The sequence below is a fragment of the Empidonax traillii genome, unplaced genomic scaffold, assembly GCF_003031625.1.
Source record: "Empidonax traillii isolate 1590-97213 ecotype Southwest subspecies unplaced genomic scaffold, ASM303162v1 scaffold64:size1360303, whole genome shotgun sequence".
NCBI classification, from domain to species: Eukaryota; Metazoa; Chordata; class Aves; order Passeriformes; family Tyrannidae; genus Empidonax; species Empidonax traillii.
The window spans coordinates 87900-112131 of NW_020955257.1; the positions used below are offsets into that span (position 1 = coordinate 87900).

Here is a 24232-nt window from a genome sequence, read left to right on the forward strand (position 1 = left end):
AGCTCTGTTAAAAAGAATTAAAATCTGTCTTTAAATGTGTGTTCTTTAGCCTCTTGTCTGTAATTTTGGCATAGAATTACATCTCCATGTCAGAGAGACTACTGAGAGAAGAATGAACAGAATAATGTGTATTTGTTTGACTTTTCCATATTTGTTTACTTTTTAAGATAAATATTCCCTAAAGGGATATGATTGGAAGAGGGCGTGTGCAGCAAGAATTGAAAATGAAGACTTTTAAAGTATTTCTGATTGGACACATAAAAACTAGAGGCGCTCAGTATCACCACTTGCTCTTGAAAATCTTAGCCAAGACTTTTTCATTTTTCCCAGAAGAGCTATGACCAGGATGGCTGAGGCTTGAAAGTTGTGTATTTACATAAGCACAAGTTACAAATCTGTGGTTTTTAGAGATGTTTGAATTTCACCGCTTTACACTTGCAGTATGTTAAAAGTTGCTGTGAGTCGTTCACAGATTGTGAACGTACAGCCTACTGAGAGTTACTCCTCACTTTTCCTTCTTCTTTTTAGGAAAAGTAGTTTTTTTCATATGTGTCAGTTTTTAATATTCTTGTTTGTAGTTATGGATTGATCACTGCCAGAAATTTGTGGCTGTTCACTGACTAGGAATTGCTTCATTTTGATTTACTGTCCCCTTTATGGACGCAATAACCCATGAGCCAGAAAGGCTGATTTTTTTTTTAGTGTGATACAGAAGTCTTCTGATAAGAGTTTTGTTAAACTTTTATTGCTGAGGGGTACTTGCATCCCTTTAGGGGGGAAAAGGATGTCCCTTTAACACTCCCACCTACCCCACATTCCTGTGCACTCCGGGAGTGCAGAACTCTCTCTCTGCTGCTGGAAGAGTCTCCCATAGTTTGCAGTGGCATTTGCCTAATGATAGATGCTGTTTCAATTGATTCTGGAAAGCAGGCTCATCCCCCTGCCCAACCACTGGTAACTGTTCGCTTTGTGGTTGCTGTGTTAGACGAGAGCAGAGTGGCAGCCCATGTCAGGTGTCCCCTGCTTGTCAAGTGGTAGTTGAGTGATGGCTGCATTTATGTCCTGTCTGTATCCCAAACCACTCATTCCTTGAGGCAGAGATTGAGGTCTGACTAGGAAGAAGTATACAGGCTGGACCTGCTTAGGTTTATTAGAGAGCCCTAAATCCAGCCATGATCTGTGTTGGTGTGGGAGTGCTCCCAAGGGAGTAGAAGCTGAGCAGACTTTGCTGTGTGCCGTGAGCTGTGCCTTCACTCACATAGCTCCCTCCAATGGAGACCACCAGAAAAGCTGTATGACAGGCACTGTGGACTCTGGGGGACTCTGTAGGGGTTAGAGCTACAGGGGGCTCATGGGTTGTCAGGGTAGCAATCATCCCACCTCCCCAGCCAGGGAACAGGGCACTGGTACATCCCTGTCTACCCTGGAGCTCCTCTGAGAAGCTGATGTTTGAGCTGCTCTTTTGGGTATGGAGAGGAAGGCAGACTTCCTTGTCTCACATGCAGCAAATGTATTTGCAGGGGACTAAATATATTAGTGCTGGGGACTGGAGAAGCACCTCTGACCCTCAGGAGTACCTCTGAGGCACTCTTGTTTTTGCCCAAGGAGAGGATAGGGATCACTGCTTTTGTGGTCAGCAAGCATATATTTGCAAAGAAAGCCTTTGAAGACCTGTGTTGGATTCTCATCAAAGTTAGCTCCTCTCTTGGGTCCAGTCCTTCAAAGGTTGAGAAGCTTGACCCAAGGGTTATGGACACATCCAGAGCAGACTGGGAAGCCAGAGCCAAGCTGGGGTGTAGGAGGGCAGGGGGAGCAGCACAAAATGGTTTAGATTTTTTGTTTTGTTTTGGATGTCTGCCAAGCAGTTCATGGGTTGTTCTGTTCTCCTTCCAAGTCAGGTACTTGCATTGCTGAGGCAGATGGTCCTCAACCTTTCAGTCCGGTGCGAGCTGGAAGGAAGTGCAGCAGAGTACTCTGAGCAACCTTTTTAAGAGGGTCTGTTGTGATAGGACACGGCTTAATGGCATTAATCTGAAGAAGGATTGATCTACAGTAGGTATAAGGACAAAGTTTTTACAATGAGGGTGATAAAACACTGGAAAAAGTCACCCAGAGAGGTGGTGGATGCTCCATCCCTGGTCACATTTGGTATAGGGCTCTGAGCAATCTGATCTAGTTGAAGATGTCCCTGCTCATTGAAGGGATTTGGACTAGATGACCTTTATCCCTCCTGACTCAAATTATTCTGTGATTCGATAAAAATATAAACTCTTATTTTAATATCTGCAGCTTCTTTGAGTGTGTATTTTTTTTCGAGTTATTAGTTCAAGCAATTCTTTTTTTGCTGCTTTATTTGCATACTGCCCTTTTAAAGTCTAATTGGGCTGTGCTGTATTTATTCAATGCAATGAATGATTTGGAAACAGCTTTTTAACCCAGTTTCAGAATTCAAAACCTCTTATTTTATGAAGGCATTTTAACAGTAAGATGTTTCCATCCTTGTATTCCTAAAAACATATAGATAAACCTGAATCCAAATGAAACTTACCAGAAATAAGTTGTTGCATAGCTCTTCGTAAAACTATTTATATGATGGTGAGAAACGTGATAAGGTGTATGCACTGGAGGTTGCCGGTACCTTCACAAGCACAAAGTTTTAAGCGTTGCAAATCAGCCTGCCCTTGATTTGTCCGGGCTGAAAAGAGCAGTATTTAGTTTTTAATGTCTAAGACTCTGGTGCTGAGAACAGAGAGCATTGAAAGTTTGATTCAGGATTTTTTTTTTTTTTTTGGTCATTTTGCAGAAAGAAGTTCCCAACAACAACAACAAAAATCTTTAAAAATGGTAATTAAAAATTAGTGAAAGTTAATAATAGCTCATAGCTGATTTATTAATGCCCTCATTTTTCTATGTAATGAAAATTTTAAACTGTCTTGTATGTTAACTCAAAAGAAAAAAAAAGTAAAAAGAGAGATTGATCTTAATTTCAAATTACTTTAAACATACAGAATTGCAGAGTTTTATCCATAAGATATTAAAGTTTGTTTGCAGAGTTCTGGTTTTGGGATTATTTTATATAATAACGAGAAGGAAAATTTGGGCTGGCAAAATTTTCAAAGCTTGTGTTAAAGCCCCTAACTGCTTCTGGTATGAAAGTCAGCTAAGCAGCCTTGTGTTGTTGTTTCCCCCAGGATATCTTTTATGCTTTCTTTTTTTTTTCTTCCTTCCCTTTGCAAATCCAAGTGTTTATTTGCATGCAAGGTAGGTGAATTCTTTTATCTATTTGTGTATCGTAAACCAAAGCAATTAGCATACTGCAGTTACAGTACACTTAAAAACCAAAACAACCCTTCAAAACCTTCAGTCAATATTATTCCTGGAGGGAAAACTCTTAATTAAATTGTATGCAAACGACAACAATAGGCAAAGTTGTTTGTTGTTTAATAATAACTGTTGCGGGTGGGGGGAAGAGTGAAAAATAAGTGTAGCAGAGAGCTTTGCATGCCATTAACCCAAGGATAGAAATGAGGTCAGCCTTTGAAGGGACAGACAACACACTTATCTGCCAACATTGGAAAGTCCCAAAAGATTAGCTTGTTTGTAACCAGATGTTACTGGGAGTTCATCACTGACACTCTCTGCTTCATGGGCTTCATCTCTCGCCACAGTTGCAGTTGCCTTTTCTGCCCTTTGCAGGCTTCCTGGAGATCTTCTCCAGTGCATAACACTTGAATTTTTTCCTTGAAGTAGGTTTTTTTGTTTGTTTGTTTGTTTCACAGCAATAGGCATGATGAACCATCTTAACTTGTAAAGTTGATCTGAAGACTCTTTGTTTTTCTTTCATACACTCACAATAATGCTCTTGGCGTAGGAACCACTGACATGAAGCACAGTGAGTGCTAGAGCTCTGCGAACTGGGCTGTGATTGTGGAGGGGTTTGTAGAATACAGGCAACCCACCTCACTTAATACAGTTACGCTTTTGGAGATGAGTGAATGTTGGGCAGACTTTCTGACAGGCTAAGCATTTTCTGTTCTTTTTCATCCCTTTGCCTGGAAAATAACTAGATACAATTTTAAGCAGACCATTCTTATATTATTAGTAACTTTGTAGATAATCAAATATCGCACTGAAGGGTTGTTAAGTGTGTAACCCAAAATAATTAGTAGTGAGGGAGAGCTGGTGCTATCAGATCCATGTTAATAATGACTGTAAGAGCCTGGAATGGTGTTCTCTGCATGTATCTTCTCCTTTAAATCTTTCAAGAATTTGGTAGTAAATATTGATTTCAGCTAATGGTGGTTTTAACTTCTTTGTGCACATGCTGTGCCCCGAGGGACTCTGTCCTGTAGAGGGAGAAGCCAAGACTTGCTCATAAAGAACAGAGCAAATATGTTTTTCCTTTAAAATGATAGATGTTAGTGGTTGTCTCTTGAAGCAAGATTCCTGCCACTTGTGTTATTGCAGTTGTTTTGCAGTTCCTCCACCTCCCTTTGAGCAGAACAATTTGTGAGATGGACAGTGACCTAAATAAGGACAGATATATCACCACGTACATGCGTCCAATCAAGGAAGTCTGAGTGTTGAAGCTTTAAAATAATGGAGAGTCCTTTTGTAGCAGACAATTAAAGGATTTGATCCTTTGAATCTTACTTTAACATAGCCTGTTCTTTCCTCCCATTCCTCCCTTTCTTTCCCTTCCTCTTTTCCTCCCTTTCCTCTCTTTCTTCCCTTTCCTCCCTTTCTTCCCATTTCCTCCTTTCCCTTTACTCACTTCTTCCCATTCCTTCCTTTCCTTCTTCTCCTTTCCCCCCTTGCTCCCCCTTTTTCTGCCTCTTCTTCCTCCTCCCTTTTACTCTATCCTTCCTTCCTTCCCTCCCTTCCAAGACCCTCAAATCTAACTTGGTCCCCTAACATGAGCATGTAAGTTGAACAACTGATGATACAGGCCAACAACAGTACTTGTTCATGTTGAGATGGTATTTGGATGCTGTTTGACTACCCATAGACACACAAACATTCTACGTAACATTTGTCAAGTCCATGGACCCAGATACTGTTTTTGCTTCAGTAGGTCTGGATTAGCTGTTGAATTTCCAGCACTGGAAAGCAGAAAAACTGTACATAGGGAAAATGGAGAAGTGCTATAGGTCTGGTTTCTGCCTGCTGGTGTGCAAAATGTTGCTGTCGAACAGTGCCTTTCCTTTTCCTTACATTGCCACAGCTTGTGCTGCTGCTGCTGCGTGTTCTGTAAAGCAAACCTCAGTGATGTCACTGAGGTTACAGTCGGGTCTCTCATGTCATTTCAGACTTGTAACTAGGGAGAGCAGGCATTAGGGCTATTCTGCAAATGCCATCAGTGGGGGACAGTTATGGAGCTACAAACCTGGGCCACATCCAGGTTAGGCTGGCTCTGTTTGACCAATCAGAGAGTGCAAAATAACCACGTTATTCCTCAAAGTGTTTTTCCAGAGTTGAAGTAATAGCCATCTTGCTGTATAAAGACCTGAGTTCTCCTATAGAATATTTCTGTGCTGAGATAACTTTCATGAACTGTTTTCAAAAGTGCCAGGTGTTGATTTTTTGGGTTTTCTGTGTTTTACCTTCACTCTTCACCTCTATTCTCCTATGTCCATTTTTGTCTTCTGTGGCCTGTGCTTATTAACCCCATGGCCATTTCTGTAAAACACCAAATCCTTTTGCACTATAGCAAGTAAATCCATGATGGGTTTCCTATAGTGAAACGGAGAGTCCAAAAAATATAGTCATTAAGACTCGTGCACTTCCTCTAGACTTGAGATACAGCTTGTGCAGTGCAGAGGACAAACCGTGCCCTCTACCACATACTTGCATGAGTGATACACAGTGTTGAGCTCTCACGCTGCTGCTACGTGGAAAGGCAGTAGGTCATCCGCTTTCTATTTTGAGTTTCTGTTGCAGAGGTATCCTTTTACTCCCTTCCTCTTCCTCAGCCCGCTCTCCAGTGTTTGCAGTCTTACTACTACTGTCTTTCTCTTTTCCATTTCCACTGGTGGCTCCTTGCGCCCAGTCCCTTTGTGGTTCTTCCTCCCCTTACTTCCCCTTCTCCTTGATTCCGGAGTTTTACAAACTTTATTCTTGTTCCATATTGAAATTTTCTGTCTTTGCCCCTTACTTCTTTAGTTATGCCCAGTCAGTTCTGCTCTTTCTTGAGAAGAAAGCAGCTCTGCATAAGCAGAAGAAAGCCAGAATGCAGCTATTTGGCTTTCTTTGATAACAGGAACAGTGAGGTTTAGCAGCCATATACTGAGTTGGGGATCAAAAGCTCTTCTCCCTCAGCTGATTTGAAGGTGAAAGGATATACCTGTAAGAGAGATATGGGACAAAACCTTAGTACTGCTGGGGAGCTTTCCCAGCACTGGATTCTGTTTAGGCAGGCAATGAGCAAACCAAGTGGCCATTTAAAAAGGAACTGGGGTGTTTGGCAGCACAAAGCAAGAATCCTTTTGTTATGGTTCTCAAATGATCCTGAAGCATGCCAGTGGCCAGCAACTTCACAGATGCCAGCCACAGGGAAAAGACTGAAGGAAGGCTGCTTGCTGTTGAGGCAATTCACACATCAACTACTTTTTGAGAGCCCTCAGCTCTGTCTAAAGATTTATGGGGTTCTCTTCTTTTTAAACAAACGAGTAAAGGCCCAAGCTAAGTGTTTTTCCACATATAAATGTCACAAATGCAATCACAAAGACTTCACTGGAGTACCAGTGAGGGCCCAAGCCCCAGCCCAAATGTGCATTGTATTAAAGTCCTTCTTAGGGACACCAGACATAAATTGCTTTCCAGCATCCAGAACCATTTGGAAATGCTTTAATCTTGAAACCAGGGGGTTTCTAATGGAAATGCTGACAGACCCGTCCTTGTAGCAGCTGAAGCAGGCAAGGCTGTGATAATGAGCCCTGTATGTGTGCATGTGGAAAGCATGATGCGAGTTCAGAAAACAAGCACCTCCACTGAACAGCCCAGGCTGACGAAAAACACCATACACCGTTTCAGCACAACAGTATTTAAGACTGACTTTGCTCATGCAAGTATGTATTGCTCAACCGTAGGCATTAACCCTGCCTGTATTACACTTCCAAAACCAACAAGTCATAATAACATTTCTAATAATACCCTAATTATCTATAAATAACGTTGCACTGAATAGCCATGACTAGCAGTTTAAAATGCTGCATAAACTGATGGGGGTCTTTATTATTCACAAGTGGAGTTTAACCACGTCTCCTCTCACTTTTTAAACATTGTGCCCACGACCCTAAGAAACAGGTGATGCTTCATTTATTGCTCATGTCTCTGCATACTGCTGCTAACGCCAGCGACTGTGTATTTTGTACTTGTATTTGGAAATCTCAGTGACCTTGGTTACACCAGGCTGAAGAAACCTGTCTTGCAAGCATGTGCTCAGGTGATTAATTTCAACAAACAGGTTTCTTGTAAGAGTGTAATTACTCATTTGTGCAAACGGCAGGATAGGTGCACTGACCTGTATTAGACACATTGTAGTATACACCTCCCCATCAGTTCTTTTCCTCTGTTAATCAGAGGCCTGAAAACCCTGCAACATTTAGACAGCTTGAGGTTGAAGGCTGAAATGTCACTTTTAAAAGAGGGTTAAAAAGGTCGCACAGCTGCAAATAATAATAGCCCAATGAAAATCAGATTCTTACTGCAGCCCACTTCAAGAATAACATTGAAACAGGAAACAAGCCTGCTTGATGTTTTTACCAGTATGGCAGTAAGATTACTGCTGAGTTTAAAAATGGGGAGAGAGAGACAGAAAGGAGCATGCTTTCTTGGTATTAGATGTTAGAACTGTTTTTCTGGAGAAAGGATGATCCTGGGGCTCTGCAAAATCTCCTTGAGGAGCCTGAGGACATGGGGTACTTCCCTCTGAGTGCTGCTGAGAGGAGATGCAGTTTTCTGAGGGTGGTTTCATTTCTTTTGTTTGCTTTTTATTTCTTTGTTATGTTCTAGCATTCCTTGCTGTGGGCTTCAGTTTTATTAATTATAGTAAGAACTGTTTAGAAGTATCTTATGCAAAAATCAAGGAATGGAAGAAAATTTTGGCTTTCTGCAGAACTTGCTTTTTTCTCTTCCATGTGACATGGCTTGGAGAAGTCTTTCTTTTGTGTTTTTATTTACTTCTTTTTCTAATCAGAATACCTTTACTTTTCCTGAGCAGAGTGATATTTCAGGATAATAGCAGGCTACAACAGCGTAGCAGATTTCCTCACTTACGCATTCTGCCAATAAGGCTCTTTACGTGGTCACAATAGGGCAATAAATGCTGACAGATGTTGTTAACATGTCTATTAAAATTCAGACCCCTTTTCTGCTGCATAATGCCTATTGTTAATAATATCAGAACTAATGCTGACATATCAATATTAGTGTTTGCTTGTATTTATAATCCTTGTTTCTTCAAAGAGGTCACAAAGTTGCAATAAATTAGGCTATTGATAACAGACCCAAAAAATTCAGACCTGAGCAATTTTTTAACTTTACAGTTATCATAGATTTGTCTGATTTTCTTCATGTGCATTAACTGCAGTAGTTATAGGTAGTGCTACAAAAGTTGCATGAGTGTAACTTGAATTTTTTAGGTCCCAAAGGTTAACAAGCACCCTAATTTAGATGGAAAAGCTGCTGTGATTTATTTTTATTAGGTGAAGTCGAAATGTTGCCATTGGTTGCGTTATTTCCTTCCTTCACCTGCACACAGTGTGGAAAAAGAAGATGTGGAATGTGTGGCCCAGCAACACACGTGAGGCATGTGAAGAGAAGTGTGTGCCAGAGCCTGTGTGCAGCTGTCTATACCCCGGGCTGAAGGATGGGAGATGCATGCCTGCATCTCAAAAGGATGCCGTGCAAGATGTGCTGTGCACAACCAGAACACCTCTCTTGCTGAAAGCCCCCACCCTACTGCAAAGCTGGGGTGAAACCCTGTGTTGCTTACGCATCAAATCCGCACGACTGAGGCACGCAGAAGGTTCACACTCACAGCCCAGACTTTCAGCTGCTTGTTTCTGGTCAACATTCGAGCATACAGCTGGAATTGCTGCCACACAATAACCAAGCACCAGACACCCTCTCAAAAATTGTAGACAGCAGACAGCTTCTTTCACTCATTTACTGTTTTAAGACAGCCAGTAGTACCACAGTCTCAAATGCAGTGATAGCATCACACGTGAACATAAATTCTGCATGGGGCAATTTGTCCTGAGGGTGCTGTTCTACCTGGTAAAATGTAATATGGGTTAAGTTTTGCTAGACAGGTGTGCAGGTGATAGAGCATTCTGGATTATTACTTTTTTTAAGTTTAGTGTCTGCAAAGAATGATTCTCATGGGAACAAGCATTTGCCTGTACATTTGTGGAGAACAGTTAAATGTTGAATCTGACACCTTTTCCAAGTACTGAGAATAAACACCAAGTTCATGTTTTCCTGGACCTGATTTCCTGGAGCTGATGTCCATGCTCAGGATTCTAGTTCTCATCTAGTGTGTTATTTAGGTGCTTAGTCCGTGCTTATCTGTCTGGATTATCTTGAGCATCATTTAAGTGTTAGCAGAGCATACACTGACAGACTCAGGGACTAGAGCTCAAGCTCAGGGTGAGAAGTCTTAGACTTGCAATACTTAATAAGAAAACAAACTCCAAATAATTCCTGGTAATGTTTTGAAATCCACTTGGACGCTTGGAACCAGAATTGTTACTATCTTGTTTTCTTTGACTGAATCTCATCTGTTGTTCTGCTGTTGAAAATGCCATTTCCACTGTCCCCTGAGGAGGGGAAAAAGGGGTAACAGAAACCTTTGGCAGTGCTTCAGTTGTGGGAGTAATTGAGATATCAGATAAAGCCTTTCATTATTCACACGTAGCTTTTCATTTTTTTTTTCTTCTTTCTGTGGAAAGGTCTTTAGGAAAGACAACATCCCTGGGGTTAAATCCCATAAATAGAGATATATTTAAAAATCAAACTTAGTTGGAGGTTTTGGTTTTGTTTTGGAGGGGGTTTGTTTGTCTAGTTTGTCTGCTGCTTGTTTCTTTCAGACAGGATAGCATAATTCAGAGTATTTTTATGGCTTCATCTCTGAAAAGCTTGTCTCTGCACGGTCTGAAACTGAAATAACTGAAATTAGAAGTAATTTTACACCTTTAGTTATTTTAGTATATGAACATACTCTTTCATTTCTGATTATGAGTATCCTATTTCAGTTTAACATAGCTGTAAGTTAAATCAAAACAGGATATGAATAATCTTAAAGGAGTAAATTAGGTACAATTTTAGTTATTTCAGTTCTAGCGTTCTGTGCATACATAGGTTAGTTCTGAGTTAGGTTCTTTCTTGACACCTGGTTGTATGTGGTGCAATAAATCACTTGCTCAGGCCAGATGTTGATAGAGATGCCCACAATGGGAAGATCAGTTGATGCTAATTGTCACCTTTAGGGATTAGTGTCCTTGTGAAGGTTAAAGGGCAAATAAAAGTAGAAATTCTTCTCTTCTGGATGCTGCTTATCTGAGTCAGTGGACTCAGATAAAGAGTGGGATTTATTTATCTCACAAGTAGGAAAATATCCTGTCAGGCTATCCTGTTGTCCACTGGAATGAATTCTAATTTAAAAAAAAAAAAATGTTATCATCCAAAAGTTTTGTTTTGGTTTTGTTTGTTTGGTTGGTTTTTTTTCCTTTGAGAACTTAGGGCAGTGAAAATAATTGCTGCAAGTACAGGTCTGGCTGATGTTCAGGTTAATGATGTATTTATTGTTTGCAAGGGATGGAAGCAACTCTTCTGGAAATAGAGCTTTCTGTCAAGTGTAAGTGTCCTGATAATAGGAGGCAATGAATTGTGTTTTTAAAAATTACAGTGGAGTTGTGTAGCTTTAACACATGATGTCCTTCTGCAGATTTTTGTAGTTTTGAAATCACAATCTGCTTCTCCATAAAAATATTTCCCTTTGGTTCCTGAAAAATTATACAAACACAACTTGGGTACTTTTCTAAGTGGGACTGTGGGGAGGCTGAATTTTAAGGGATTTCAGGTAATCTGTAAGCAGAAGTCATATATAGTGCTTTAAGGTGGGTCAGCCACTACATTCTAGCTGGTAATAACAGTTGTATCAAAAGGCTCAAAACATTTCTGAAATGAATGACTTATTTATTTTACATCCTAGAATGTTGCTAAAAAAATTATTAGTGTTTTTTCTCTGGTCAGGGACACTGCCCAAATATTGACCCAAATTCAGCTGTGTGTTCTGAGGGTGAATGTTTCATCTTTTGGTTTTATTCAAGACTCAGAAACTTTCCCCCAGAGTTTAGTTCAAGGTTACAAGACTGGAACTGCTAGGGGGAAGTGCAGTTTTAGACAAAACTTCACTTCTCAAACTCCTGAGGATCTAGCTGACCTTTTAAGGGATGGGGATGCACAATTACCTTGTGTGTATAGAGAGATGTATGTAATGTATTTAAGTTATTAATATCAGACAGTATGGATTCAGAACTTCAAAAAGTGGTTTTTTTCCCAGAGGTAACCTAGATGTCTGGTTTTAATGTTGTTCAGCAGGAACTGAAGGAGGAAGGTAAAAACCTTTAATTCAAGATATTTCTGAGCAGACACGGTCTTATCTAATAACAACACTGAACATATGCTATTTTCTGAGACAGATTTCTGTTGTGAAAGCTGAACTTTTTTTTCTTTCCTCAAAGTAATTACTTGTTCAGGAAGGCTAATAAGAACTTAGACTATACGGAGACTGTTGAATATTGGCAAAATTAGTACTCTGAGGATGAAAACTTTGTTCTGGTCTGTTTGTGGAGTTTGATATAAAGCATAAACCGTGACGACTGTATGTTGCATGCCTGTGTGAAGTTTAGAACATATATATTCATAGGTTCCCTTTCTTTCCCCCTCCTCCTTTTAACATGTAGATTTATGAGGAATCAAAGATGAACTTGGAGCAGGAGAGGCCTTTTGTCTGCAGTGCCCCAGGCTGCTCACAGGTGAGTGGAGTCAGCGCTGATATTAATTGAGTCCTCAGCACTAGCTCTGGCTTGTCTAATACCTCCTGATATATTAACACGTGTCTAATAATAATATGTGTCAGGGTTTTGCTTGGTGCATTTTTTTTTTTAAAGTCCTTCTTCCCCTCAATTCCCTCCTTTCCCACAAGACATTATTACAAAATATCTCAAGCAAATACAACAGCCAGTCAAAACTGAGTCAGTACAAATACTTCTAAATCTGCTTCTGTGCATTCTCTCATCCCCAAACCTAATGTTTCCAGCCAGGTATTGCAAATTCCTTTAGTGACTAGCAAGAGAGAACACACTAGGCAGGGCACATTTGTCTATCTTCTGCTTAGATGTATGATAGAATATATTATGCTTGCTATTGGATGTAGTAACCCTCCCATTTTTTTCTGTTTTAAATACTTAAATACACCAATATCTTATTAGTTGCTGCTTATTTATTTATTAACTTATTTATGACCTTTAAGACATGTTCCTACTAAATATTTTCTACAGAAAATGCAGCCAGTAGATAAATTTTGCCCCAGGATGTACATCTGGGATTCCTGTCCTGTTGACTGGTGATCTTCCCTGTGTCTCTGAGGGTATAATCTGACCTGTAACATTGTCTAATAACCTTAAAAAGCCTGAATTGATAAGGATTTCACCTGCTGAGATTTGAATTGGGATTTATGTGGTTTCTTGATGATTTTGCAGTGGTGAGGAAAGTTCCTCCATGTGCATCAATGAGGGAAGTTCCATGTGTGGCACTTTTGACCCTAATTCGGTTTAGTGACAAGAGTTTGTAAGTAAAGTCTTCAGGCAAGGGCATCTTTTGGGCTTTTTCCACAGGGTTCCTATATACATCTGTTTTAAGTGATTTAGCGTACCCATTTGCCAGAGGTCTCCTCTCTTAATTAGTGCAATCTTTCCCTGCTTCAACTGTACCTTGAGAGTTTTCAGCTGGCTAATAGTTTTACAGCCCTTTAGGTTCTTCTGTCAGAGCAATGGGTGACTGTTACTGGACCATAGGTGTTAATTTTGCCAGGAGCTGAAATAAGGAAAGGGAGAAGCCTGTGGTCCAGATAATGACTGGCTGAGCAGCTCTGCTGTTACACTAAGTGGAAACTTTTCTCTGGGTGTAGGAGTGCATCTCTTGGATTGTCCCTCTGGTCAAGGATGCATCCCTTTGGATTCCTACACACAGAGTTAAACTTTCACCATTCTGTCACATAGGTAGAATAAAAGTATCTAAGTTTTATAGTCATGTTTTGTTTACCTTTTTGATGAAACTTGAAACTAAATTTTGCACTGAAATCAGTTATCTGAGTGTTTTCATTTCAACTATTAATTAATTTCCTCAGTAGAGGAGAATCTGATCCAAACAAGCTTTTTTAGGTGTTCAGAGAGCAAGGCTGGTTGCATGCTGCTACAATTTGGAAAGATGAACAACATAGGTGTGACTGCATCTTAAAAAACATATAATTTCCCATTTCCAAACGTGATCTCTGTTTATTGTAAATGAGGACTTCACATAAGTGAGTAGTGCAGAGCTGCTATCCAGCTAAGTTGGTGGGGGTCTGGCTTCTCTCTTAGTCGCTGTGGATTTGTATTGGGGGCTGAAAGAATTGACCCTCTGCACAGGGGAGAATATAGACTTAGAAAAAAGACATAGAAGTCTGGGCTGGAGGAATAGTTTCTCCTCTGTTGCCCCATGCCCTATTTAAGCTGGCTGATTTAATCCTGAAGATAGAGTGTGGCATCCATGAAGGAAAATCCACTTTCAGTAGAGAAAAATGTGGGGTTTTTTCCCCCTCACGATTTCACTGAGCAAAGTCTTTCTCATATATTGCCTTTGTTCTTAGCATAAATTTCTAGTGCTGCATTTCTTCCAGATGAGTAAGCAACAAACCAGGATTTCACAGTGAGGAAAAGGTCTTCAAGATTTCTTTCTTTTTATATTTTTTTTCCTCCAGAGAATTCATTCCCATTATTTATGCTGCTTTGCCCATGGGCTTAGAGAGATTCTCAGAAGGTGTAACGTAAGGCAACTGTCTATACCATGGTCACAAGTAAAGTCACTTAGCCAAGAGTATACTGTGTTGAAAACTTTAGGTCCCTTTAACTNTTTTTTTTTTTTTTTTTTTTTTTTTTTTTTTTTTTTTTTTTTTTTTTTTTTTTTAATCCGTCTCCTATGTATGTGTTGATTTAAAAAGCTGCTTTTAAGTTCTACACCCCCCACCCCTGCTCCTACCCCAGGCCTTGGTGATACAACTTTTGGCCTTTTCTGGTCGCGAAATAACCCTGTTAAAACTATAACAGCAACAAAGATCTGTGTGTGACCATTCTGATGAAGGAAACTTCACAGAACCAGTCTGCTTTTGAGCCCAAGTGTGCAAGTGCTTGAGCATTTATTCAAGCTTATCTCTTCTTTGTCTTGTTAAAAAAAAGCTTTTTGTTGGAGAAGTCTGTTATTGGACTAAAAACAAACTTAGCACACTGATTAGTTTCTTACAAAGAACATCCCTCCACCTTCTCTCCTTGACTAAGGAAAAGGATTTGATTTAGTGTCATAAAGGGTCATAATGAGTTGCTGTAAAACCGAGCACCATTGCATTGCCACTTCAAATGAAGCCAAACTATCAGACATTTCCAAAATTAAAGCCACATTCTGCCTGAATACTTTTGGGTAGGGAAAAGCTGGCTTATTTGATTATTTTTATTGCTGTTCATCAGATATAGGTTGCAGAAAGACACAAAAGCAGAAAAAATCCTGTAGTGATTTAAGATTTGCCTTATTACTTAGCATTTGCCGTGGGCTAAGAGCTATCACAGATCCTCAGACACGTGGTGACTTGTGAGGCTGTGGTAGCTGGCGACCCTTAGAATGTAAAACTTGGTCTGCAGTTTTTTTCAAGCAAATGCATGACACCTTACAGTTTGCCATTCCACAGAGCACGGCAGCAAATATGTTTCTAAATCGAGTACCATTATTTGTTACTCATACTCACTTGCACTTTCAAATATTCTGTTTCCTGTGCCATGTGGACACATTTCTAGCTGGATAAATTTCTTTCTCTCTCTCATTTTTGAAATTCTGTCCAATGCCAAAAGTTTGTTAGAGAATTAAATTCTTCTTTTCTTTTTTTTTTTTCCTCTTTTTTTCTCTCTTTCTCTCTCTGTTTGCCTGACAGCGTTTTCCAACAGAGGATCATCTGATGATTCACAGGCACAAACATGAAATGACTTTGAAGTTTCCTTCAATAAAAACAGATAATATGTTATCAGGTAAGAAGACATGAATTCGAGAGTCAAGATAACTATTCAGATGATGTTGAAAGCATGACTCCTATCAGAAAGCTACTGGAAAATTGCCCCCAAGATTGGTTTTAAGAAGCCCCAGCTCCAATTAAATAATAAGTAGAGATGGAATAAGCTAGAATGCATATCTTTGAACAAAAAGACATTTACCATTCTTATGCCTTCATACACATTTGGCATGAGAGGGAAAGAAACTGCTGAACCTCAGCCACGCTGGCAGATCTATCATTGATTCTCGTGTCAGCATGTCAGTGAAATACAGGCACTTAAGCGCATGTCACCTGGGAGCCCAGCAGTGAGTGTGTTACTGAAGTGAATTTGTGCTGTTCCTGTAAGACTGGCTATTGAAGCTGGACAGACTCACTTCAGCAACTGGAACAGGCCACACTATACGAGCCACCTTTATGGTGACTCAGGAACTGTCCACTGTAAACAACCATAACCAGAAAGGTAAACCACTGGGTAATATCTAGGACTCTTTTCCCCCTGAAAGTAACCATCTTTCTCTGCACTGCCCCAATCATATACATGGGTTATTTGGTATTAGGTGCAATTACTCCCTTTAGTTTCTTAAGTAGTATTTTTCTTACGCCATCTTTTCACACTCCTGTCTGTGTAACCACAGATTGATGACTTGCTGGCCTTCAGTGAGTGCTGGGTAACGTCAAGCTAGCCTTCATTTTACTCTTCTCTCCTCTCCTATTCCCTTTCCTATTGTTTATTTTATGGGCTATAGTAATGGATTCTATAGAATAATACCACTAAGATTTTTTAGCTTTCAAAGTACTTGCAGAAAAAAACCTCTGTGATGCAAAGTTGTGTGTGGATGTTCACCAGAGTTTGATATTTATCTTTTGCAATGCGGTTCCTCAAGATGAATTGTGCCATTTTAGGTGCAAATATATAATAATTAAAGGGTCTCCAGCAGAGAGACTCTTTTATGATAATCATAATTAGGTAACAATGGCTTGCAAATATCTGATTTAGGTTTTTTATTTTTTTTTTTTTGTTGGAACTTTAGGGACCAGCGATAGTGAGACAGACTTGAATTTCTCTCAAATAGAGTTTATTTTGCTTTACATTTGAAAATGCCATAGTGGACTAAGTTTAGAAAGAAACAGTACACAGTATGTTGAAGAGTAGAGCTTGTAAAGTGCCTGCATGCCAGCTGTGCCTGCAGAATCCTGTGTTTGCAAGCACAAGTGAGAAAATGCTGCTATTCCATTTGGCTCTGTCCTTTGGCAGTGAAACTGCTCAAAGACATCTGTGCTGTGGGCACATTCACCCTGTGCAAGTGTTGGCTTTTGTTAAAACTTTCTGTGAGGCAAGACTTTTGTTGGAGTGAAGTTTCTAAGAAGTCTATTCTGTCATCAGGAGTCCCCTGAGTAGAGTAGCCCCATTTGGGTTTGGTAACTTCTGTGATTTGACTGTCCTGTTCCTTCCAGTGGCTTGTTTTCCCAGGCAAAATTACTGTCTTTCAGCTCTACCACCAGTACTGGGTCCCCTAAACCTGCAGTTAGCCAACAGTATATACTAATGCAGAATTTTTTTGAGCAGAAAGACTCCAAGATTACCTCTAAGGGATGTATTCTTTGAGCTTTGTGTATGACTATCCTCTGTCTCTAGTGAAAGAGTACACGTGTTCTCAAAGACTGGGGCCAATGTGCCTGACTGTGATGGTCTGGCAGCTTTGTGCTGCTGTGTATTGATTTCTCTTTTTGTGTTTGTTTGCTGGATTTTGCAATCCTTTCCATGGAAGCATCATAGATCATCTACTCTCTTCAGGGACACATTGAAAAATAGTTGTTTCATTACCCACCGAAACCCTGGGGAAATCTAAATACCTTAAAGTTTAAGATGTTTTATTCTTAGATTTCATAATGAAAAATTAATGATATATAGGGACAAGAAACAGACTTTTCTCTTAGACATTTGTCTTCTTGTCTTCCTTGTGTTTTGCATTTTTGCTTATTTCATTTTTTGAAAACTTTTTCTGTCATCAGTAGGTTCAAAGAATTGCAGCAGCAATTGCCCTTTAATAAGCCAGGTGCAGTCTAAGTTGTTTTTTTACCCTCTTTTTCCTAAGCTGCCTGGAAGTCAGACTTTTTTGTTTTTTTTCCAATATATTGTATACTATCTTTTAATTTGTTGTATTTGATCCATTCATTATTATCAATTAGCCATGAGAAATAATGGCCTGCATGCTTTCAGTTAGACATTAGAATTATCTACCTTGTTTCAAGAGCTAGCTTGATCCCCAGTCTGTGATCTGAATAATATCAGTAATATTTAACCCACACTGAACATGTTTTCTATAAGCTGAAAGTATGCACTAAAACTGAGGGGCTGTTGGTCTTGTATCAACACGACATCTTAGAAACTAAGCAAAATATGGCTTTGGAAGAAGGAACTTGTTTTTTTTGTGAAATCTGTGTTGAGGTCTGAAGTATAAATTTCTAAGGGAGAGATAAAATTATGTTACATGTAAAGTTATATGTTGTTATGTAGGTGGGGTCAGTGTTTAATAAACAATGTTTCATGACCTGATCAAAAGCATTGGTGCTATGCTGGTTTATCAGGTATGTCTGTCCAGCAGTTTCCTTGTTTTCAATTAGCTCCACTATATTTTCTATCAGTTTTCTTCATACTGGCTTAAGAAGAACAAGCTATATTGAATCTGGTGACTCTTGAACCAGTTCAGAAACTCCAGGTACATACATACTTACACTGTATGTGGCTGTATAAATGGAAGGGAAGTCTGCTAAAGGCATTTCATTAAAATGTAAGTGATACTTTGTTGGACAACTTGACATTACAATTCTTTTTAAAAAATCTTTTAAAATGAATGTTATTTGTTCCTTTTTGTGTAGGTATTTTATTTTGTTAGAAAGTCTTGTTGTAAGTGAGGATAGAGAGTCATTGATGTTTTCCATTTCCATCTTTCCAGCCAAAAAAAGGCTGTTTGAGATAACATGGAATACCTTGTGTAAGTTTTTCATGCCAGTCGTCATTTTAGGCAACTTTGTAGTTAGATTGACTGAAATAGATGTCATCTCTTTGTTTTTGTGCTAACTGAGCATTGATTGCATTGCCTTGAAACTCTGTAGTTTCTTGCATGTCAAAGCTTTTGTGTTTAAACACCGAAATATTAATGTCTGTGGAATAGATTGTTCCCTCCAGGTAAGTACTAAAAGCCTTGTGGAACTGAACTTTGGGAGCTGGGGATTATCTACACAGAAACCCTTTTTCTTCTTCATTCTATTTACTGAAGTCCAATCCTCTAGAGTTTTGGTGTTAAAGCCTACTTTGGAGATAGGAACAGTCTTCTCTAGATGAAAAAAGTGCACATGCTAAATGTAGTACAAATGTGTTCCTTTTACCAGGTAATGCCTGTGTCAGCGAGGTAGCTTCTGTCATCCTTATTTTTTGGCTTATTTTGGCTTATTTTTTTTTGTCCTTGTAGTTTACACAGAGAGGTTTATCTAGGCATGAATTTTGTAAAGTGCAAAATTATTGGGTATAAGGACTAATACTGTTGTTTGCTTTCTTGTTTACTTCTGTCTCTCTTGCTTTACCAAATAATGAAATGGTAAGTCTTCTAACGTTCTACTGGTCAGGTTTGGAGTGACCAGAAGACTGTAAAAATTTGTTGTACCCAGTATGTGCACCCCCACAGAAAGTCCAACCAGTTCTTTAAACAATGCATGTTTAAGCAGTAACCTTCTTAGTAGCCTTGATCTGAGTGGGGGCACTTTCACCACATATGTCTTGGTGCACCTCTTCTTCCTCTTCCTTTTTTATCTCCTGTTTGAGGTGTTATGATCTTGAGCTTCTCGGTACACTTGGGTAGGAACCTGCCAGATCAATGAAGAAAGTTTTTTTATTTTTTCAGAGCGTTCCCCTTTCATTGTGGCTGCTTGAAGGGCAGCACTTCAATTTTCCATGTTAGCCCTATTACTCTGACTTTGTTATTGTTGTATGAAAGTACAACACAGGCAAGTGTATAACTTAAACAGAGCCCACAGCTGAACAAGCCAAATGCCTGTTATTACTGCACATCAGACTAAACATTTTTTTTTTTTTTTTTAAGAAAGATGAAGAATCAAGTTACACACTTGGGAGCTGTGCTGTTAGGTATCTTTTACTGAGTCAGAATTATTTTTTTTTTTTTTCCAAAAGGAAAGCTTATTTCACATAATTGTTCTTTGGTTCTCCAGGGCTTTTTAAAACTGGTATCATGCTTTAAAGTTTTATTCTGTGTTTTGAGGGATGACACTCAAGAATTCAAGGTAGTTTTACAAAACACATTCTGGATGAGTCAAGTAAACTTTCTATAGAGCAAGCTAATGTTGTGTTTCCTGAGCTATTGTTTTGAAAACAATATGTTGATACTGAGTGTCCTTTCTGAGGCTATTATTTCAACTCCCACAAGAAACAACAACAAAGAAACCCCCATGCATTGCCAAACATAATGAGTACATAATGGAATCTTTTGAATGTACTGAAGACTACAAACTCCTCATTGCCATACAGCATAATTTTTTTAATGAGTCTGGAAAATCAGGTATCACTTCAGACTTTGACGGCATATTTTCAAAATGGTCAGCAACCAAAATACACATGGTATGTCAGGTTCTGGTCAGAATCTGATTGCTGAGCGCTTCTGAAATCCTCTCCTGTTAGATACAGTAGACTAACTTGGGATCTTCACAGGTGAGACCATTTGGACTTGCTCTGGGGCTTATATATTGTCCATTTACATTTTTGAGCTTTATTTAAACTAATGTTTGTTGCAGCCTTCCTCGTGACTATGTCATCAGAGAGGCTGATTATTCACCTGAGTAATAGGCTGAACAAAATATTTATTGCCTAGTCTGAAGCTTGACAAGTTCTGCGTTCAAGCTGGGGATAAAGGTGAGAGAGAATTAACTTCTGAAGTAATTATCAGATGCGAGGTTCAGCTACAAAGTGAGAGTTGGCGAGAGGTAGATGCCTCAAAGCATAGTAAACTAATTCTGGAGGATGGAACTAATTGAGGACGGGAAGATTTTTACATGCTGAACAAAGAGACTGGGTTGGGATGGCTGATCATTATAACAGGGTTAACCGAGGTAAACCTGTACCCCAAGCATCCCAATTCAAAATACATCTCGGGACATTAAACTCCAGGGCTGTATGGGTACCAGTGTGCCTGTAGGACAGCTTCCTGCATAATGTGTATCCTCAGCAGGAATGCTGAGAGTGGTGCTGGCTCTGTCTGAGTTTGGGTCCAGATGGGTCTGGCTTATCCAGTTGCTGAAGTACAACAAATTAAAGCCCCATTGTCAGTGAGCCTGCAATAGATGTGGGCACTGGTGATCGCAACAAAAACTTTGTTTGTGCCAACAGGGAACAGTGAGGTCAGTCATAAGCTGTTGGAACTATTAATACATTTTTAAGTGCTGAGAATTATGAATATTTTATTAATTCTGGGAGAACTGAATAGGTAGCTTATGCCAGGGTCTTCTTTGTGATACTGTTCCCAGTTAAAACACAAAAGCTTGCCTAATTTAAGTAAAAGAATTATTGTAGTGTCGAGAGTAATTTCTTCTACTAGTTTCTCCACATCCTAAAGGAGAACTGGTGTTTTGCAGTGGCAAAATAGTTGGTTGCTCCAGAGCAACACAAGCCCACTGGATTTGTTCGCCCTAAAGTCCTGAAACCAGTGAGTTCAGTGTTTGAGCAGCTTAACTATGTAAAGTCTCAACATTTTGAAGTCTGGATCTTTATCAGTTCTGCTCTCACACAAACACAGGTTTTGTGGACTTCTGGTTTCTGTGAATCTTGAAGGATGAAGTATTTTAAGGTAAAAAGGCAGCTCTTGTTTTACATCTGACTGAGCTGGCTTCCAGAAGGTCTGTGGATGGAGTTTAGGCTGGGTGATTAGTAGTGCTTCCACGCCATTTGGGAGGAGAGAGGGGCTGTCTGTTTTAACAAAATCTTGGTGTGAATCCCTGTCAGTCTGATTTGTGGATCATAGAATTACAGTAAACATAGGGGGAGACTAAGGTAGTAAATTAAGATCACCATGTCAATATGTTGGTGGTGTAAATAGTGTCATTAATCTATCAGTTTTGATCATTTGAGATAATAAATAATTGACTGGAAAGTTCAGCTGTAGGCAGTGGTTCAGAAGATACACTTTCAGCACGTGCAAAGAAAAGCCGTTGAGACCTTTGTGCATTTGAAGTCACATTCTTGCTCTGAGTTGCTTGTTTTTACTGTTAGAATGAACCTACTTCGCTGAGATAACTTTTTTTGGTCAGTCTACCCTTCAATGAATATATGCTGAATAGATTGGGAACCTCATCTGCATGTACCTCATCACCACCTTTTATCAATTAAGCTGCCTTTGATCTCACATAGCCTGTTGTGATGCTTGATTTTTGGATTAGTTGCATACCTTGATGGAAAATAACAAAGACCATGTTAGCATATTGTCTTCTGCCCTGACTCCCAAATTCTGGGCCCAAGCAACTCTGAAAAAAAACAGGATTTTTGATTCTAGTGAAAGTGGTGCCATCAGCTTCTTTATGAAAGGCCATTAAATTGATACTTTCCTTATTTATATGAACATAGCACTTCTAACGATAAACCATTTTCTTTATTTACCTCATATTCAGATATTAACATGCCTTTTGTGACCAAGCTTGTTGTTTTTCTTAAAAGCAATTGGGTTGTTCACTAAAGTAACATTTAATCCTTTTTGGAAATGAATTCTGTTTCTCCTGCATGTTAGTGCACTTCACTTCCAATACAAACTCCAGCCCAAGGGCCAAAGATAACCCTGGTGTAAATCTACTGAATTCAGTGGGGTTACCCAAGAGATATATTTGGCATTGCTTATTTAGGGTATGGACCTATAAAGTGCTGAGTGTCCTCAGCTCTCATCACTGTCAGCACCTTGTTGACTCATTTCCTTTGTGCTCAGTTCTTGCTGGATTTTTGGATAGTCTTACATTTCTGACTCTGGTAATACGGTAGTTAGCTGTGAAAACTAATAGGTAAATATGTGTGCATTCCTAAACACTTGAGTTTTGTTTCCTTTAAGATCACAAGTAGGATGCTCAAGCCAAAAGAAATAAAGCAGAATTTTAACATTAAGTACTTGCTTTTTGAGTTACGTCAAGATCTTTCATCAGAAATATAAGTGCAAATGAGTGTCTTCACCCTTGGATTACCTGAGAAGGTCAAATCGAGATGACCACACCTGATGCAGGTGGAAATTGGCTTCAGGTGTCTTTATAATGGAGGAGAGTGATCCTCCCCTTCAGTTTCCCAGTGAAAACTGCATTTCCTTTTGTATGCCTTTCTTTTGTGTTGCCTTTTGTTTAAGGGCTGCTGCGTATTTCTATACTGATCACGTGAGGTTCATTGTGTCAGGTAATTGCTCTAAGGGGGTAATATTAGAACTTGACCCAGCTTATCTAGGTGCAAGAAACCATTTTTTCTCTTCCAGAACTCACTGAAGTGGGAAGCTCTTTTCTGAGGTCAGAAGTGACCTAATATGGGAACAGGGTTTAGTATGGCAGAGTTTTCATTCTTTAAAAAATTTATTACAAACCATAAGGTAGTTGTCAATGACTATGCAAAAGGTGTCTGAAAACCTTTTACTTTCTTCAGTCCCTCCTACCTGTGGCATTAAAGAGAATCCTGTCCTTCCTCATATTAATTCTGAGAGGGCAAAAAATTCTTAGAGATGAGGGCATTAAAGATGATTTGATTCTAAATTTCATGGTTTGTGTGTATTATCAACACTTTTAGATATAAAACACAAAAGGACAATTCTTTGTGGCCAAAGTTTACTATTTTACAGCTTTTATAAATGCCATTTCACTCCTCCTTCAAAAATCGTGGTAGAGGCAGAACTTCTCACTGTGTTTTGCTAAGTATGTGTATTTTTGAGGTGGTTTTCAAGCACTTGAAGGCATTAACTAGTGCAGATCAACAGCAGCTACCTGCCTGCTGTGGTGCAAATGCACGTTATGGTGTGCACTGTGCTTTGTTTTGCATGCAGCTATTTTTTGAGGTTTATAGTCAGTTCTAATGATCATTTACATGTGTTAAGGATATGCACTTGTGTTATGTGCCCTGTGAAAAGCCATTCTCTTGTCTTTCTGGTTGAATGATGCTGCGTGGTTTCAGACACTGGTGGCAAGCACTGGCTGTCTGCAGTGAACAGTGTTGAAATTCAGCACTATGTGGTTTTTTTTTAGTGATGGTGTGGTAGGGGTAGGAAGGTAAGAAGTTTAGTTAGGATCTCTCTTTTCCTGGAAAACTGTATGGTTATCTTCCTCTCCTTTTAATATTAAATACCAACAATCATTTCTTGTCATATCTCAGATCAGACTCCTACACCAACACGCTTTCTGAAGAATTGTGAGGAAGTGGGCCTCTTCAACGACATCGACTGCTCCCTAGAGCACGAGTTTAGGAAGGCACAAGAAGAAGAGAATAACAAAAGGGTGAGTGAGAGCACACCGAGCCCTTCCTCCCCTTCTGATTCCTTGAAACGTTAAAGGAAATGTCCTTTAATCTGTGTGAAAGCAGATTGAGCTCTGCTACCTGGTAGTAACCTTTTGGTTAGAAACTAGGTGGCACTATACAGTGTGATATGCTTTTTAAACTATTGAAGCAGTTGACAGAAACAAAACCCCCAAACCAAAAAAAAAAAAACAACCCCAGCATTAAATTTCCAAAAGTGTGTAACTGTGTTTGCCAGGGTTTAATTCCAAGTCTCTGCTTTTAAGTAAACTCTAACGCAAACCACACACCTCTTGAGGGAGAGGCTTGGGAAAATTATACCATCTTTGAAGTGAGGA

The 24232-nt window shown here is 39.4% G+C and overlaps 1 protein-coding gene across 7 annotated transcripts in view; it reads left to right on the top strand.

The window, feature by feature from the left end:
* The window catches only part of CREB5 (cAMP responsive element binding protein 5), a 259092-nt gene that overhangs the window by 30677 nt on the left and 204183 nt on the right, over positions 1-24232 (top strand). For 5 of the 7 annotated variants that reach the window (XM_027880057.1, XM_027880051.1, XM_027880052.1 and 2 more), the window contains 3 exons: positions 11970-12041; positions 15245-15338; positions 23754-23875. In XM_027880057.1, the coding sequence (XP_027735858.1) occupies positions 11988-12041; positions 15245-15338; positions 23754-23875 (270 nt within the window). In that variant the 5' untranslated portion in view covers positions 11970-11987. Of the gene's footprint in view, positions 1-7123; positions 7128-11969; positions 12042-15244; positions 15339-23753; positions 23876-24232 lie in introns of those variants that run through there. The other 2 variants (XM_027880054.1, XM_027880055.1) reach the window with 2 other exon arrangements.